This window comes from Sphaeramia orbicularis, chromosome 7 (assembly GCF_902148855.1).
Source record: "Sphaeramia orbicularis chromosome 7, fSphaOr1.1, whole genome shotgun sequence".
NCBI lineage: Eukaryota > Metazoa > Chordata > Actinopteri > Kurtiformes > Apogonidae > Sphaeramia > Sphaeramia orbicularis.
The window spans coordinates 44,340,522-44,359,591 of record NC_043963.1 but is presented as its reverse complement, the minus strand read 5'-3'; the positions used below and the strand labels follow the sequence as shown (position 1 = coordinate 44,359,591).

The 19,070-nt window shown below is 38.4% G+C and overlaps 1 protein-coding gene across 2 annotated transcripts in view; it reads left to right on the top strand.

Moving 5' to 3' along the window:
• Positions 1-19,070, top strand: part of LOC115422891 (MICOS complex subunit mic25a-like) — a 256,763-nt gene that overhangs the window by 118,806 nt on the left and 118,887 nt on the right. For both annotated transcript variants that reach the window (XM_030139508.1, XM_030139507.1), the window contains one exon: positions 798-868. In XM_030139508.1, the coding sequence (XP_029995368.1) occupies positions 798-868 (71 nt within the window). The remainder of the gene's footprint in view (positions 1-797; positions 869-19,070) is intronic.

Genomic DNA, 19,070 nt, shown 5'->3' with positions numbered 1-19,070 from the left:
TATTTTGCACCAATTATTTACACGTATTAATAGAATTAAAAAATCAACAGGGATTAAACAGTTTATATCAGTAAACGCTTTTGGTCGCCAGTGGAGGTTTGGGTTTTTTTGGGTTCATGTCAGAATCCAGTGTAAAAAAAACAGGTGTTTTATACGGAGGCAACCATGAAGGATGAAGACAAAAGGTGAACTTGAATCTGTTTCGATTATTTTGTGAATTTTCTGAAGACTATGAATGTCCAATGTGATGGATTAGAATGAGGTTGCATTGCAAAAAGATGACATAAAAAAATGTATGAATGTCAGAATTAAACAGATCCCATATTTTGTGATGTTGTGCGGCTGTGCATCCTGTGCTCAGAGTCAGTAGAATCTAATCCTACTGCCGTCTGTCTGTCTGTCTGTCTGTCCTTCCTCTGTCTCTGAGCCATGTTGAGATCATGGTGGAGGTTTTCCAGCATAATTAAGGCATAATGGACCAAACAGACGCGGCGCTCAGAGGGATGTTGTTTGCTTTCTAAACAATCAACAAGTCCCTCAGTAATGATGGTTTTACAGCATTCACGACTCTTCCTTTCATTACTTCACCTTTCTCGCTAACATCCTCAGCACTGATGTAAACGCAGACATTTTTACATAGTGCAACTTTAACTCCACGGGATAAAGAAATGTACTTACATAGCACGCAGACTAAAATGAGACGCACAAAAGCAAAGATTAAAAAGTCACAAAAAGAGCTAACTAATGCTTTCTGTCTGTGTTTGCCTTTTTGCTTTTGTGTTTGTGCACGTCTTTAGAATCGGGAACAATACGAAGAGAGCAAAGAACAGTTCCACCGAGCTGCCACCAAGACTGAAGAAACTGTGAGGTGAGACACACAAATTCCCAGACGCACACATACACAAACTAATTTGCAGCTCCAAAAGTTAGGACGTATTATTCCCCGGAGCCTACGACGCACACCCGCCAACTCACACATGCACGTGCACACACCAGGCTAATGAGCAGTGATAGATAGTGATCTGCTCTTTTCCTCATGTTTTAACCAGTTAAATGCATACATTCTCCAGAGCAAACCTGACTAATGTGATAAGTGTTTTAATTGGCTGCTTTAATTAAGCAGAGTTTAACAATACCCTATTTCCCAATCCCTGCGTCTCACTGTAGACTTGTAATGAGCCACAGCCGGGGAAAAGGTAGCTAATTATTGCCACTGCAGTGTGTAAAACACCCAGCTGCAATTCACAGTTGAGACCAGACCTTGACTCGCTGTCAAATTTTGTGTCACAGCAGTAACGAGGCTGGTTAGTGACATAAAAGTTTAGATGACTGAAGTCAGACTTGTATCCCTGGGTAAAGACACAAAAAAATCCTACTAGTCTGGTGTTTTGACAGCGTAGTCTGTACATTTCACGGTTCCTTTTTTTTTTTTTTTTTTTTTTTTTTGGTTTGTGTTTTGTGTATGTTTTGTTCTGTCTAAAAACATTTCCTACAGTTCTAGTTGTGATTCGGTTGTTTTAGGCTTGGGTGCATATCCTCAACAAATGTACACAGGGGCAAAAAGAAACCAAACTGAAGCCAAGAAACAAGCACACATGCACTCAGAGAGGTTTAACTCTTTAGTAGAGCATTGGAACGTTCGTCATACATTTACACATAATGAAACGACCATTAACCCTTTCATGCATAGTGGTCACTACAGTGGACAGTTACTCTACAGCTTTACTCTTGTATATTCATGGGTTTTGTTGTTTTAGTTCCATATCAACCAACACAGTGGACACTTATGCATCATCTCATAAACTGCAATTCATACCATTATTGTAACTTTGCTGTTCTTGATTGGTTCTTGAGCGGAAATCAATTGTTAATATTTATTTTTTGCATATTATCTCCATGAAGTGAGTAATAACTAGTATTAGAATATGTTAAAATGTGAGAAAACATCAGATTAGCTGCATTAAACATGGTTTCATTTCACTGTTTTCATATCACTTTATGATATTGGGTTTTAAATACGTTTCTTTGCTTCAAGAATCAAATTCATGGTGTAGCTGAGTGGACATTTTTGTAAATCCATGAAAAACAGGTTGATTTAAAAAAAAAAAATTTCAATCACATTGGGTTTTTTTTCATGCCGAAAGAGGGATAAAAACACTCAGGAAAAAAAAATCTTGATTAAGGTTCTCATAATTCATGCATGAAAGGGTTAAAGGTGCAGTATGTAGGAATTATGTTCTAAGTAATTATAAAATGACCCTGACTGTCACCAGACATTAAGGAATCCTGTTCATTTCAAATACTGTTATCACTGACAGTAGTAGTCCAGCTAGAATATTTGCATTTGAAAAGCTCAGTGTCAGCCCCGAAATGATGTTTCTGTTGTCATTGTGTGTTTTGGTCTGAGGCTCCGCCCATCACCTGTCTTCCAATCACAGAGTCGGTAACCTTTCAGCATCCAGGTTGCCAGTTCCCACTGAGCTGCAGCTGGAACATTTCTGATTATAAATATCTGATGTTAATAAACCTAAAAGGACTCTGATTATAGATGAGTTTCAATGTTTACTGACAATAGTGATGAGCGCGCACCTCGGAGGCAAAAACACCAGTACGAGCTACCAGCCGGCTCACATACACCTCCAGGCTCTCCCCTGGAACTCATGAACGAGCAAATATGTTAGCTCTAAAACTGTCCATTAACTGTTTCTGTCCAAAAGCCGATCCCATCTTCTCTTTCATGGTCGCATAATTTGACTTAACCACATCAGAAAGGCTGGCCCATAGTAGAAAAGCAGAGTGTCACAGACGGGTGGGGAGCAGAGGTCACACTAGACATTTTTATTGTCCATCATAACATATTATTATCCGTCATTTCAAAATTTTATTTTTTTTAATGATAATGAGATATATTTAGTAGTATTTAATGTTCAAAAACATCTCAGTGATGCAGCAGCTGTAGTTGCTGTGGGTATGATGAAATTCGCGACAACAGGCATAATGGTCAATAGCAATGAAAAAATAATGAAACAGATTTTCCGTCTCAGGAGATGGACATGGTTTTGTTGCCACAAAATTGTTTTCAGTGTCTTGACTAGGGATGTATCGACTATATCTGAACTAGCGTTGAGGGAATACATACGATATCGCAACTGATTCTTTAACAGAAACAGTTTGACGCAAATTTGCAGCAGTCGGCGTTAAGGGGTTTGAAACAATTTCACGCCTATGATGGTACCGTCAATATAGTGGCATACAATAAGCAGAATAAAATAATTAATTAATTGTCACCAAAACTTTCCTGATTGTGACAGCTGTACTCTGGGTGAGGTTATGCTTGAAAAAGACGTAAGAATCTAAATGATACTTGTTGGTTAAGTAAAGTAAATGATCGTTTTTAGCTCTTGCCAGCAGTAGTTCTAGTATGAATATACAGGGGTTGGACAAAATAATGGAAACACCTAACATTGTGGCATCATAGAAGGTGTTTCCATTATTTTGTCCAACCCCTGTATCTAATATCTGAAACCTCGAAGTGCAAGTGGGAGGTCAACCAACCTATGAACAAAACTCTGTGTCCCCTTTTACTACTGCTCATGTTCTTTTATTCATTATCTGGAGCCAACTGTCATCAACTGGATTATTATCAATGCTGCCGTCTTCACCTGTCAGTCATGACGAGGACCCAGACATGCATAAACTCCTCTTCCTGTCCCGCCAATGCTAAATTGGATCACGGTCGGTCAGTGCTGAATTATTGATAAGCACCTGGTCAGACGGTGTTGGACTCACTCTACCATAGCTGTTATTTTCAGATTCCAAACTGTCAGTTAGTAACAACATCTGGCACTTACAAATGGTGTTGCTACCATGTGTGTTTGTGGCTGATGGGATAAAATATTTAAAAGTTTGGCTTTGCTTTATTAAATGTAATAAAAATATGTCTAAAGTTAATATCAGTTGAACAGGAACCATGGCTTTGTCCGCGGTTCAGAAATTAGGCACTCAGTCCAACCCATTCTAGATAGTTAGACAGATTTTTTTTTTTTTTTTATTTCAAAACTGTTCAACATTCACAATACTTGCATAGCAAATTTTACATCTCCTTCTCTTCTCATGTTTGAAAAAGAGTAGGCAGATGTTTAAACTTAACTATTCTCCATTTCTAGATGAGAGAAAAGGCTTTTACATAACAGGATGTTGCAAATAAAAGTCACAAACATGCAAAATGCCAACCCATGAATCCAAATTATTATATCATTGTGAGTTTGTGATAGTTGGGACACTCATTCAAGAAAAGATTCAAATATATGTACAGGGTTTATCAAAAAGAATGAATGATGAATGAATGTTTTTATTATGCAATATTTTAATAAGGAAAACCAATAGAAAACTCCAGCCAAGTCACAAGAATTCTACCCACAGTCAACTTTTATTTCCTGTCTTACAAGTGTTAAATGTGTCTCCCACCTGCAGCACGGACAACATTGGGTACGGTTACATGATGTTTATTAAATCTGATTTATTTTTCCAGAAGAAATTAATTCGGAACTAAAGTATTTTCTCTTCTGTTTACATGGAAAAGTTAAACCCAAATAAAGGTTTACATGAGGTATTAATGCGGTAGATAAGTGAGCTAAAGGGTTTGCGCTGCAGTGCTCACGTTGCCTTGTTCTTGCAGCCCTTCTGTTAGCTTAGCTTAGCATAGTCACTGCATTTCCATGGTCACACGTAGCCAGTTTTTTAAAGGTGATTTGTTGTCTTTTGTAAGTGATTTTGTGAAATCCGATTCTCCCTAATTATTTCTTTAGATCTGCGACTTACTGCACTCATACAATCTTGGGACTGCTGTGTTGACAAAAGTTGGAAAATCTTTTTGTTGGAAGAGATGCATGCGCTAAATTAGCTTTGCTTTACTGTTTCAGCTTTGCATTAGTTTTTATTTCCCAAGATTTTATTACTGCAGTAAGTCACATGGCCATGATTTGAGCCTCAATTTGAGATCATATTGACCCCACCGGAGTAACGTAATGATTAGGGAGAATTGAATTTCACAAAATGACTCATAAAATACTACAAATCACCTACAAAAGCCTGGCTACATCTGACCAAAGGAATGAAGCGATTATGCTAAACTAGGCTAAATTAAACTAACAGAAGGGCTGTGAGAACAAGGCAATCGGTTCGCTGCAGTGCAAACTGTTTCGCCCCACTTATCGAACTCATTAGTGCATGACAAATGAATTAATAAAAAAAACAGGTGATGAACTCTTCCTTCAGGGTTTTAGAGGCTGGTAGATCCCATAAGAATAGCCCACTGGAGCGGTTTGGTAAGACTAGACTGCACTGCATATTCTTCCGCCAGCGCAGAATGTGTCCGTCATCGTGACAGGACAAGACGAGTATGTGCAGAATGGCAGGAATGAAGTCCAAACGGAATAAATTGTTTACATGTTCAAGGAATAATTTAGTTCGGAATAAAAAGGGGATTAAACCAGTGACTTTATTCAGATTTAAATTTATTCCGAACTATTCTTTTTCAACTGGAATAAGGTGTTTACATGGTCATCTTAAATAGGATCTAACGTTTATTCAGATTAAACCAGGAATAAAAGTTGCCATGTAAACACGCGGATTAATGCGATAAGAGTTTTCCTCCCAGACGCGTATTAGCATATCACGATCCACTGAGTTGATCGCTGTTGTTTTTCGATGTTTAAGGTCATCGAGGTAGCCATTCAAATCTTAGAAAACGCCTCTTTCAAATGGTCCCTGACTCATTCCATGACGATGCGTAAGAACTGAAGCAATGCGTCATGAAATCGGTTCATTCTTTTTTAATAACCCTGTATGTCAGGACATTTGACAGAATGAGTAAGGCTACATTCAGGCTGCAGGCAACTGTGGCCCAAATCCAATTTTCTTGTCCATATGTGACCTGTTTCCGATCTGTTAAAGACAGTTACAACAGCACAAATCTGATATTTTTCAAATCCGACCCAGGCCACTTTCATATGTGGTCCTGAATCTGATATGTATCTGATATTTTCCAATGCGACTTCAGTCTGAACAGCCGGGTTGTACTTATCCAACCTTTACATTATTGAAATGCGACAAACGTTACAATTCTGCATCCCAAGAGGAGGAGCAAGAAACTTTATCAGTGCCACACACACGCCGAGATGAGATGCCTTCATATTTACTTCCTGTGTGATCACCTATTACATCAGGACCTCTTTTGCGCATGCATGCCACTTCAGGTTCATGTTCACATTACAGAAACTCCTCACTATCAGACAGTCCAGTTGTCTATAGATGTTCCACACACTCTCTGACTGTTTGTATTATTTATGTGTTTTGTGTAAAACACTTTAACTAAAAGTCATCATCATTGACTGTCCATCATTGTTGTCACATATTGTGATGCACAAAAAAAGCAAGTATTTGGAGGATAGAATGGGACCCAAGACTGAACCCTGGGGAATTCCAAGCTTCTTTATTATGTTGAAATATTTTATCAGGTTATATCTTGTTTTAAGCCAGCTATGAATGAGCCTTTGTTCAGTAATTCATTCACAAAATAATTGGTGGATGCCTTGGTTGCTCTGAAGACTTGCAAAAATCAATGTCATTAAAAAAAAAAAAAAAAAACACAAACTAAACACTTTTTCATGTAGTATTAGCATTCTGTGTTAATGTACTTGTTAGATAAAGAAATACATTATAAAGACACCCCCAATCTGTAAAGCCCATTCATAACACAAGAAAAACAACAGAATATCACAACATTGGCATGTTTTTAGTGAAACGTTTACCATCTTTACAGTCAACAGTGGAATTAATGTATGGTCAACAGCATTAATGAACATAGCATAAATCGCTAACTGCTGGTTGATTTTGCTGTGAGCTGTCCTCACATCAGTGTTGGAAGAAGTTCTCGGATCTTTTACTTAATGACATGACCCCAGCATGACCTAAGATCTACTATATGAGTTTTTTTAATGTATTAAATGCAGATTTGAAAATTCAAGACTTTTAAGACTTCTTCAGAACCCACGGGAACCCTCTTAACCCCGTAAAGCCTAAACCATTAAATCACTGACAGAAAATTCCAGTTCTCTGAAACTGGAGCCTTTATTGGTCCTTCTGCACAACCAAATAATTTGTTTTTTTTCAAACATCAATTTTCATGTATGAGTTGCAATTTTGTATCATATTTGATACATTGGGTCTCAATGCTCAAATATTATTATTTTTGAACAAACAAAGACGTAACATAACACAAGCATGTCTGAAAAACTGGTAACTGCTTTTCAAAATTGGCAAAGTTCTGCCTCCTTCCTCACGAATGACAATTTTGTAGTGTCACTGGAAAGGCCTTTGGTGAACAAATTTCTCCCCCCTGGTGGATTATGCGTGTATTGCATGTATCTAATTGTACACATCAGGTTTTTTAAGAAAAAAAAAAGCACACTGATCATGCAGAGGACTTGAAAAGTCATGTATCAAATATGATACGTTTGGCATTACAGGGTTAAGTAAAACTAGGAAAAATACACTTAAAAGTAAAATTCCTACATTCAGAACTTGTTGCCTACACATTATGTAGCATTTCCACATGAAATATCAAAATGTGCTGAAACCTTTGTGCAATATTTTTTGTCTTGTGCTGTATGAAATCTTGAATTTGAAATTGCAACAGGCTAAAACTGATAAAGAACCTGCATTGTCAGTTCTCTATTTGTCATTCTGTTCTGCTTTTCTTTCCAGAATAGAATATGTAATCGTTTCCACAGAGCAGAGGATCACCTGCTGATCTTATATTCGCACAAAGCCCTGCACGCCGGTTTTAAACCAGATGATAACAGGAAGCTCTGGGCTTTCCCCACCGCATTCACACATACGTACTCACCTCATTGTGTGCCAGCCCGATGGTTAATACGCCATTTCCAGGGTAATCTGTAGTGACTGACACCGCTATCAGCAGTTTAGGAATAAGAAGCCCCATTAGATTCCGATTTACCGCGGCGCCAACATGGTTTTGATCTGTGATGTGCTGATGCTCCAGACCAGGTGATCTTACCCCTGGGTAAACTGTGCAGTAATACCTCTAATCCTCGGCTTGGAGTGACGGTGTGTGCTTAAGGAAGTGGCAGAGGGCTATTCTGAAGCCATATGTGTTTTTGTAAGAGGAGATAAAAACCATCCCTACCTTTATGATCAATTTTATGCTATTTTTACAGATTTGACAGAATGGATTATGCTCTTATTCATTCTGTAATCTAGTCTAACCCTGACCTCCGGGGAATTATGTAGTTGTTACTTTGATGAGTGGATTAAGGGCTAAGGATAAGAGTGTATCTTTAGAACAAAATATGCACAATGAATGGGTTTGATGTGGTTTCATACTGTAGTGTGTATGACATGTCAAAGCAGTATCCACTTATAGCACACCAAGTAGAGTTCAGATTTTCTGACAAAAAGAATATTTATTTTGTCCACTTTTAAGGAAGGAAACAGCTCAGCAGCATTTTTACCCCACCCCCCAAAGGGGAAGCAAGGGGTACTGTTTTTGGTACGGTTTGTTTGTTTATCTATCTATCTATCTATCTGTCTGTCTTTCTGTCTGTCTGTCTGTCTGTCTGTCTGTCTGTCTGTCTGTCTATCTATCTTTTATTTATTAATTAATTACCTCTGCAGAGAAACGGCATAGGTTATATTTTTATCGGGGTTTGTTTGGCTGTTTGTTTGACTGTTAGCAAGATAACTCAAAAGTTATGGATGGATTTTCATGAAATTTTCAGGAAGTATTTATTCTGGCACAAGGAAAAAATGATTACATTTTGGTGATGATACGGGAGGAGTGACTGATCTGCCTTGGTGGAGGTCTGCGCTCTCTGAGTGCTTTTCTAGTTTATTTATTTGTTTGTTAACACTCGAGCAGCAAAACTATTGGTTGAATTCATACAAAATTGAGTCTATAGATTACCAGTGACCCAGAATAGATCAAATTACATTTTGGGAACAGTAGGTCAAAATTCACATTTTTTAATGAATTAAAAAAAAAAAAAAATTCCCATTCACTTATATTGGGTGCAAATTCAGATGTCTGTAGCACCAAAACTATTGGTTGAATCCATACCTGATTGGGTTTACAGATTGCCAGTGACCCAGAATAGATGTGGTTACATTTTGGGAAAAGTAGGTCAAAGTTAAATTTTTTTTTGAAAATTTTAAATCTTATTCTGTCTCCCATTTACTTAAAATTACCACAGTTTCTAATGTCTATAAAAATGTAAATTTTGTTTCAATTTACTTAAGACTTGGCACATACAGTACAGGCCAAAAGTTTGGACACACCTTCTCATTCTTCGCATTTTCTTTATTTTCATGACTATTTACATTGTAGATTCTCACTGAAGGCATCAAAACTATGAATGAACACATGTGGAATTATGTACTTAACAAAAAAGTGTGAAATAACTGAAAACATCTCTTATATTCTAGTTTCTTCAAAGTAGCCACCCTTAGCTCTGATGACTGCCTTGCACACCCTTGGCATTCTCTTGATGAGCATCAAGAGGTAGTCACCTGAAATGGTTTTCACTTCATAGCTGTGCCTTGTCAGGGTTACTTAGTGGAATTTCTTGTCTTATTGATGGGGTTGGGACCATCAGTTGTGTTGTGCAGAAGTCAGGTTGATGCACAGCTGACAGCCCTATTGGACAACTGTTAGAATACATATTATGGCGAGAACCAATCAGCTAAGTAAAGACAAACGAGTGGCCATCATTACTTTAAGAAATGAAGGTCAGTCAGTCTAGAAAATTTCAAAAACTTTGAATGTGTCCCCAAGTGCAGTCGCAAAAACCATCAAGCGCTCCAACGAAACTGGCTCACATGAGGACCGCCCCAGGAAAGGAAGACCAAGAGTCACCTCTGATGCTGAAGATAAGTTCATCTGAGTCACCAGCCTCAGAAATCGCAAATTAACAGCAGCTCAGATTAGAGACCAGATGAATACCACACAGAGCTCTAGCAGCAGACACATCTCTACAACAACTGTTAAGAGGAGACTGCGTGAATCAGGCCTTCATGGTCAAATAGCTGCTAGGAAACCACTGCTCAGGAGAGGCAACAAACAGAAGAGATTTATTTGGGCCAAGAAACCCAAGGAATGGACATTAGACCAGTGGAAATCTGTGCTTTGGTCTGATGAGTCCAAATTTCAGATCTTTGGATCCAACCGCCGTGTCTTTGTGCGACGCAGAAAAGGTGAACGGATGGATGCTACATGCCTGGTTCCCACCGTGAAGCATGGAGGGGGAGGTGTGATGGTGTGGGGGTGCTTTGCTGGTGACGCTGTTGGGGATTTATTCAAGATTGAAGGCAACCTGAATCAGCATGGCTACCACAGCATCCTGAAGTGACATGCCATTCCATCCGGTTTGCGTTTAGTTGGACCATCATTTATGTTTCAACAGGACAATGACCCCAAACACACCTCCAGGCTGCGTGAGGGATATTTGACCAAGAAGGAGAGTGATGGAGTGCTGCGCCAGATGACCTGGCCTCCACAGTCACCGGACCTGAACCCAATCGAGATGGTTTGGGGTGAGCTGGACCACAGAGTGAAGGCAAAAGGGCCAACAAGTGCTAAGCATCTCTGGGAACTTCTTCAAGACTGTTGGGAAACCATTTCAGGTGACTACCTCTGGAAGCTCATCAAGAGAATGGCAAGAGTGTGCAAAGCAGTCATCAGAGCTAAGGGTGGCTACTTTGAAGAAACTAGAATATAAGAGATGTTTTCAGTTATTTCACACTTTTTTGGTAAGTACATAATTCCACATGTGTTCATTCATAGTTTTGATGCCTTCAGTGAGAATCTACAATGTAAATAGTCATGAAAATAAAGAAAATTCAAAGAATGAGAAGGTGTGTCCAAACTTTTGGCCAGTACTGTATATAGAGGCAGTTGATATACTGACATCAGCACATGCATAGACATGATGACATCCGCTGGATCGATGCCAAAATAAGCTACAATACATGCGAGGGGTGGGGTTTGTTGTGCCTGGCACCACTTGTTATGTAGACTCTTTGGCCAGAACGTCAGGTTATATCTACAGATAATATGTACGTAAGACTGATGTAATAGCTAAATTTTAGTTGTTATTCAATTATCATATGAGTAACTGCAATTAAGGATTTAACTATTTTCTGCTCTTTTTTTCCAGCAGTATAATTATAAGCACACGTTACATATAATTTGTGTGTGAGTAGAGTCACCAAATGTAAAAGACGAGCCATTTATTGGCACCAAACACAGGAATGCATGAATAAAAATGAAAAGGTTTGCCTTTTAGTCTCTGAAGACTAGAGATAAATAATAAGACAATCACAGACGGCAGACCCTCGACCCCCTTAAAGGATTTTCACCTTGAATAATGATTATAAATACCATGTTACTGTGTTCTAAACTGAGGTCAGGAGCACCCATCAGTTACAGAGGATTTTGGGAGGAAAATATGCCCTCAGGTGTGGATCAGTAAAAAATGGATCATGTTAATAGATATTGTCATGCAGCATCTGTTGTTTTGATAGTTTCAGAGTTTCAGTGCATTTATTCAGGACAAACTTTGACTAACAGCAACAGATCAATGACCCAATGGTAACAATAACTTGTGTAACTCATATACAAAAGCCTATAACTGAAATACATAGTGAAATTACTACATTATACTAAAATATTATACTATAGTACCTGAGTTAGAATAACTTAAAGGAGTGATATTTTGCTTTTTTGAATGGAGTTATGCATTTTAAAACATTTCCTGGTGGTCTATATAAACTCTACAGGGTAGGGAAGCAAAATTTACAATGAACATTTAGTTGTTTTTTCTCAGCAGGCACTACGTCAATTGTTTTGAAACCAAACATATATTGATGTCATAATCATACCTAACACTATTATCCATACCTTTTCAGAAACTTTTGCCCATATGAGTAATCAGGAAAGCAAACGTCAAAGAGTGTGTGATTTGCTGAATGCACTCGTCACACCAAAGGAGATTTCAAAAATAGTCGGAGTGTCCATAAAGACTGTTTATAATGGAAAGAAGAGAATGACTATGAGCAAAACTATTATGAGAAAGTCTGGAAGTAGAGGAAGCAACAAAAAACGTACCGAAGCTTTTATTAAAGCTTTCAAATCCAAAATCCTAAAGGATCCAACCAAATCCATGAGAAAAATGGCAATTGAACTTGAGGTAGACAACAAGACCGTTAGAAATGCAGTAAAATATGATTTGAAGTTAAAATCTTACACAAGAACACCAAAACACTTGTTGACAACAGCTATGAAGGAAAAGAGATTGGAAAGGTGCAAGAAAATTATTCCATGGTTCAAGAAAAAGTCCTCCATTGTAACGATCTTTTCAGATGAAAAGATCTTCACTGTCGATGCTGTTCTGAACCGCAGAAATGACAGATTTATCGCAAAATCGAAAGCTGAGGTTAAGGGGACATTCAGAACAAAACATCCTGCTCAAGTTATGGCTTTTGGTATTGTGGCTTCCGATGGAAAGAAAATGCCTATAAAATTCTACAAAGCTGATGAAAAAATCAATGTTAATACTTACTACAAGACTCTGAGATACCAGGTATTGCCATGGCTTAAAGCAAACTACCCAGATGGAAATTATGTATGGACACAGGATGGTGCTCCAGCCCACACAGCTAGAAAAATACAAGATTTCTGCAAATCCAACTTTAGCCATTTTTGGGAATCATGTTTATGGCCGCCTTCTAGCCCAGATCTAAACCCTCTGGATTCTGCTATTTGGGGCATTTTAGAACATGCTACCAATAGAACATCACACAGCAATGTGGACTTTCTTAAAGATACTATTAAAGAAGAATGGGAGAAGTTGTCACCCGAATATTTGAGGAACACTTGCGCAAGTTTCAGGAAGTGTGTGAAGGCAGTTATTGAGAAAGAAGGAGGACACATAGAATAAAAACATTTTCTATTATGTAAATTTTCTTGTGGGAAATAAATTCTCATGACTTTCAATAAACTAATTGGTCATACACTGTCTTTCAATCCCTGCCTCAAAATATTGTAAATTTTGCTTCCCCACCCTGTACATAAACTGCAAATGCTATGCTTGGGTCTGAATTCTTCATTAATTCAACTCCACAGGTCCATCATCAACCCTATTTCTGAGTAATGACACCAGAAAGGTCATTTTGAGCGCTGGCCCTTTAAATGCAAATGAGACACTTAACGCCCCACCCCCTCCAGGTTGTTTACTGTGCTTTCAGTCCCATTCAACCACTTGTGTTCATTAATACAACAAATAACTGAACATTTTAGGTAATCGGCTCGAAGTTTGGACATATTTTCAGTTTTTACTACAACCGCTGCTGTTGATAAACAATTATGTCGTACTCGGAGAAATGTTCGTCAGAAGTCTTGACCTTATATGTACAAATGTTGTGACGTAACTAGTTATAGACGTAACAAATTAAGCAGGAATTGAAAAAAGTTGTTGAAATCCACTCAATTTTTGCCAAAAAGAATATAAATCAGTCCCTCCAGGATTTCGCGGGCATTTTTTGTGATTGTTTGCGGCCTAAAATGCCTGATTTTGCGGCAGCTTTTCCAAAAAATTGCGGCAAAAGTTGCGATGATTTGAGGCTTCTTTTATTAAAGTCACAGGAACATGGGCATTTGCAAAATAGCTAGAACAGTCTTTTTTGAGTTTTTAGTCTTAAAAAGCACCAGGAAGCCATGATTTTAAACAAAACAGGCTTTTTTTTTTCATTCTTTCATGTATTTTTTGTGTACAAGGAATTAATATCAGAGCAAATACATTAATAAAGATGATCAAGACAAAATAATAATTGCCATGTACTCTATATGTACTGCTCAAAAAGGAGTGGGAAGAAGAAAACTTATTAAATCCACCCCCATCTCACATTTATACAACATAACACGTGACTTTTGCTTCCTTAATGATATAGTAGTATATTCAGGATTAGGGTTAGATGCATTACATGGTTTAGATGGGTTACATGCACACAGAGACACACATGCACATAGAGAGAGACACACACACAGGGCAGCAAAACTTGGGTTGCTTTCTATCTAACACACAGGTGTCAAACATGCGGCCCGGGGGCCAAATCCGGGCCGCCAAAGGGTTCAGTCTGGCCCCTGGAATAAATTTGTGAAATGCAAAAATCACACCGAAAATATTACCAGTCAAGGATGTTAAAAGCATTTTAGGTCAAATCAATCTAAAAATGATCAGACCAGTAAAATACTACCATAATAAGCTATAAATAATGAAAACTGTAAATTTGTCTCTTTGTTTTAGTGTAAAAAAAAAAGTTAAATTACACAAATATTTACATTTACAGACTAGCCTTTTATTAAAAAAAAAAAAAAAAGTGAATATCTGAAATCTCTTAAGAGAAGTATGTGGAATTTTAATAATATTTTGTCTGTTATTTAATGTTTTGTGTATTTGTAGATCCGCTGTGATCTCTGAGTTGTGATGCATATGGATAAATATTAAACTAAGGTGTAATATTGTTAACATTGCATTTATTTTCCTTAAGAATGTTCGGGTTGTTCATATTTACCTCCGCCAAGGAGGTTATGTTTTTGCCAGGGTTTGTTTGTTTGTTTGTCGGTTTGTTTGTTTGTCTGTCTGTTAGTGTGCAACATAACTCAAAAAGTTATGGACAGATTTGGATGAAATTTTCAGGGTTTGTTGGAAACAGGATAAGGAAGAAATGATTAAATTTTGGTGGTGATCGGGGGTGGGGGGGCCCACGGGGGCGCCACTGATCAGCCTTGGCGGAGGTCTGCGCTCTCCGAGTGCTTCTAGTTGTTTGGGTTATGTTTGAGTACAATTCATAGATGTAAACATTTTCATCACGGAATTTTACTTTTTTCACTCAAAAGTTATTATCCTATAATTTATATTATTTTATGGTCCGGCCCACTTTCTATCATATTAGGCTGTATGTGGCCCCTGAACTAAAATGAGTTTGACACCCCTGATCTAACACATAACAGTAAATATTAATATTAACACCAAGTTTAACGATTATTTTTGTTGGTGAGCTCGTTTTTTAACTCCACACGTGGACTTGCGCTCGCACTCGCTTACGCAAGCACGCACACGCACACACACACACACACTACACGGAAAGGAAAGCATGCCTCCACAAGTCATTTCTTCTTCTCTTCTATTGCCTTATAGAGTATATCCGTGCTAACCTTGACCCTTTCAGCTCCTGCTGTTGTTCTGGATCCAACAGCCTCTGTCATTGGGACTTGTCTCGTCTTTCCTCTTCCAGTTTCAGCCGTTCTCCTGTATGTTTTGCGGTTTAAAAGTGTCTGTGGAGCGGCCACTTTCGTTTGTGTTCCACCACAGAACAGTTTACCTCCACTTTTGTGTCACACATCTAGAAACTGACTTGCACGAACTTTGGCAGTGATATTTGTCGGTAAATGTGGGCGTTATGCGTCGCACGTGTCTTCATCTTCTCAACCGTCAACAAGGAAGTAAACGTGATGACGGGTGGGCGAAAGGGGGCTAAGGTGATTGGTCAAATTTGTGGTGATTGGACAAAATTGCAGCGCCGGGCAGAATTTGCGGTGATTGGTTGAATTTGCGTTAATAGTTGTGATCGCAACATCGCGAATTCCTGGAGGGACTGATAAAGATAGCTTTGCAGCACCTGGAGGGTTCAAATTCGAACTTTTTGAACTACTAGGGTCCAAATACACAAATAAATGAACCAAAGACTAATAAAAGTGGGTTTAGCTAAATACAACCCCTTTAAACCAAAGCAGAAGACGAGGAGCAACAACAACAGAGGAAGATGATGGAGAAATATTTTTGAAACGCCACCTACCACTTCAATTTTCTCATAACTGTGATAGGATTGTAGTGCTAATCTTGCATATATACATGCATACATATCTATATAGACCTTTGTGAAATTCAAGTAGTATTTTTCATTGTTGCTTACACTTTACATTTGCGCATGGTTTTGCTGTTTGTCTTGTGTTTTGTTATTTCTTGTGTTAGAAGATAATGACACACTCTCATTTGTTTTTTTGGTTTTTTTTTTATGACTTGACCTTCATTGAGTTTTCTTTTATGAAAAATAAAAAAAGAGTAAAATAATAATTACAAAAAAAAAAAAAAGTTTGTTTTTTATGTGTAACTCACGGAAGTCTGTGCTGAAAGGTATAAAGATAGTGTTTGACATTAAATGCACTTTTGCATGTTCAGTCTACATTACTTCACAGTTTATTATGTGCTAATTATTACATACAATTACTACAAATTTAAAAGAGGGATCACAATTATTCCTAGAAAATTTCATATATTCTGTGTAAATAATAATAATAATAATAATAATAATAATAATAATAATAATAACCTCTGACTTAATGGATAATTTTATTTTAAATTATAGAATTATGTGGGAGCTAGACAGAGTTCAAATGAGCAGACACTTAAACGTCTTTAGACAGCAGCATGTTCTGATATTTCCAGTTTGGAAAGTCTGTGTAGTTCCCCTTCAGACAGGCTTTAACTTTAGCTTGTAAACTTTTTTTAGGAAGTTTCTGTCGGTGCAAGGCTGCAGAACAAAGCTACTGTAAAATAAGACATGGGTGAGTCCAGAATCCACTCTCTGCACCGGCGGTGTGTAAAGGTGTGTGTGCCTGTGTGTGTATATGTGTGTGCATGTGGGTGATGTGTTAATCCACAGTTTAATCCTTGGAGCAAAAAGGGCTTTGACTGCCAGCACCTGAGGATGAGGAAACCAGAGAGCACAAGGCCACGGAGCATCATCTGTATGTTTTAAGTCTGAAAAAAAAAAAGAGTCAACCACTGGAGAATGCAAGAGGAAATATGACAACCTACAGGAGACATTCTGCTCCAGTCGCTTCATTGTCTTTTCCTTTGCATTTTTGTCGAAACCTTAAGAACTGAAAGGGCAGATGTGTTTTTTTTTTTTTTTTCCCATCTTGTCGAAGATACACCAGATCCCTTCATATTTTTTGTTTGTCTCTGATATATATAAATGCCCTGTCACACCTAGATGATTTGGGCGGTGTATACCGATGTGTCATAATTTCTGTAAACCAGTGTTTGTTTGTTTTATTTTGGGCGTATACGTAGCTTATAAAGAGCATTTTGATAACTTATAGATAACTTATACCAATGAAAGCTCAGCATGTGGTCTGTGTCGTGGCCAATAAAAAGGCTGCTGGATTCAAATCATAACCGCACTAGACATTGCAGTGTCAGCATCACCATCATACCGAACAGAACTCGCTGCCAAGAAGTCTTTTGGCCGTGGGCGTGAGCGTGGACGCAAGGAGGATCCATCATCATCCTCACACTCCAGACCCGCATGTGGTTCTTTCATCCCTCTGCTGCGGCTCCTTGAGGCTTTGGAAACTTAATAATGACAATTTAATTTAAATTTATTTTAGTGTACTTTTTTGGTTTTTTAAATGTAATTCTAAATTTGAAGATAATGGTGATATTATGTATGACAGGTATTATCTTCTGCTGCACAACAAAGTCTGGTCGCTGTCCAGAGGGGAGGTGCTGAAACGCTTTGGCACGTGTCTGGAAGAGGTGAAAAGAGGTCATCCCGAACATGTAAAATACGTCTGCAAACGTCAATATGTGTTGGAGATAAGTTCGATGTAAGTTACGCATAGGTACAAAACATGTTACTCAAAGGTTAGAAATAAGTTTTGGATACGCTAGACATCATCTCGACGTATTTCGACTTATGAGTAACATAGAAATAACGTCTGTGAACGTGTCATGATCACATAACTGTGCATACACTAGCATACTACCACATATATCAGCATGCTGCAGCGTACTCTTAACTTATACAGAACTTACCCATTATTTATTCAACGTATGCCAGTGTAGTCACCAAATTTTTCGTGTGTTGGCATATGTTGGCTAAATTGTCAAGGTGTGACACCACCTTAAGAGGTTTACTTCAAAGTAGGGATGCACCGATACCACTTTTTTCCAGACCGAGTACAAGTACTTACATTTGAGTACTTGCAGATACCGAGTACTGATACGCGTACTTAATAATCCCATTCCACTTCTTAGTTCCTTTTGTAAATGTGCTTTATTGTCTTCATTAGTCTGACTGGAAAAAGGTGCTGCTACTGACATTTAATGTGTTGGAATGAGCGTTTCTCAGTTAATCCACCAGGGGGTGCGGCTCTTAATTAACCATACTGGACAAATACCACGAAGAAGAGTAAAGTTTTTGAGAAGAAGAAGAAGAAAGTCAGTAATAACAAACATGGAGACAACAGAGGCAACACTAATGTGATACTAATATCGCAGCGTTTTCGCTAGTAAGGTTTAAAAGCTTAGCTTCAGCAGGTAGAGAAAAGAGAAATGAGCGATAAATTTCGTTTTCACTTCCACTGGTAGCGGTCCACACTGCTCCGTACCCCCGGCCCAGCCCTGGGTAGTTGTCATTAATCTGTCAGTAGTTTTTCACTAACTCACAGTCGCTCTTTGAACAGATCCTCTACCTCCACAGTTCTCGGTGGTATGCTCCATCTGGGTACGCATCCGCGAGCACCTGGGAAACAGATGGAATGTACGCAGAGGACGGACAGAATGCTGCGTCCGTATCTGTCTGTGTCTTTAACGTTACTTGCCGTCAGCGTTACTTTTATCACCGTCATTTATTTTGAAAAATCTCCACACTCTTCACACTCCACACACATTATTCCTCCCCCTCGTACCTGCTGCACTGAACTGTGAATGTCACACAGCCGTAAGTGGTATTGGTGCAATGTATCAGATATCTTTTACGAGTACGAGTGCAAGTACACACACTGAGTATCGGAGCCGATGCCCGATACTCGTATGGGAATCGGTGCATCCCAACTTCAAAGGACAGGATTAGCTCTGAACAGGAAATACCACTTGTAGCAATGCGGTAAACCAACCTATACACCACTGAATCTATGTGTGTATTCA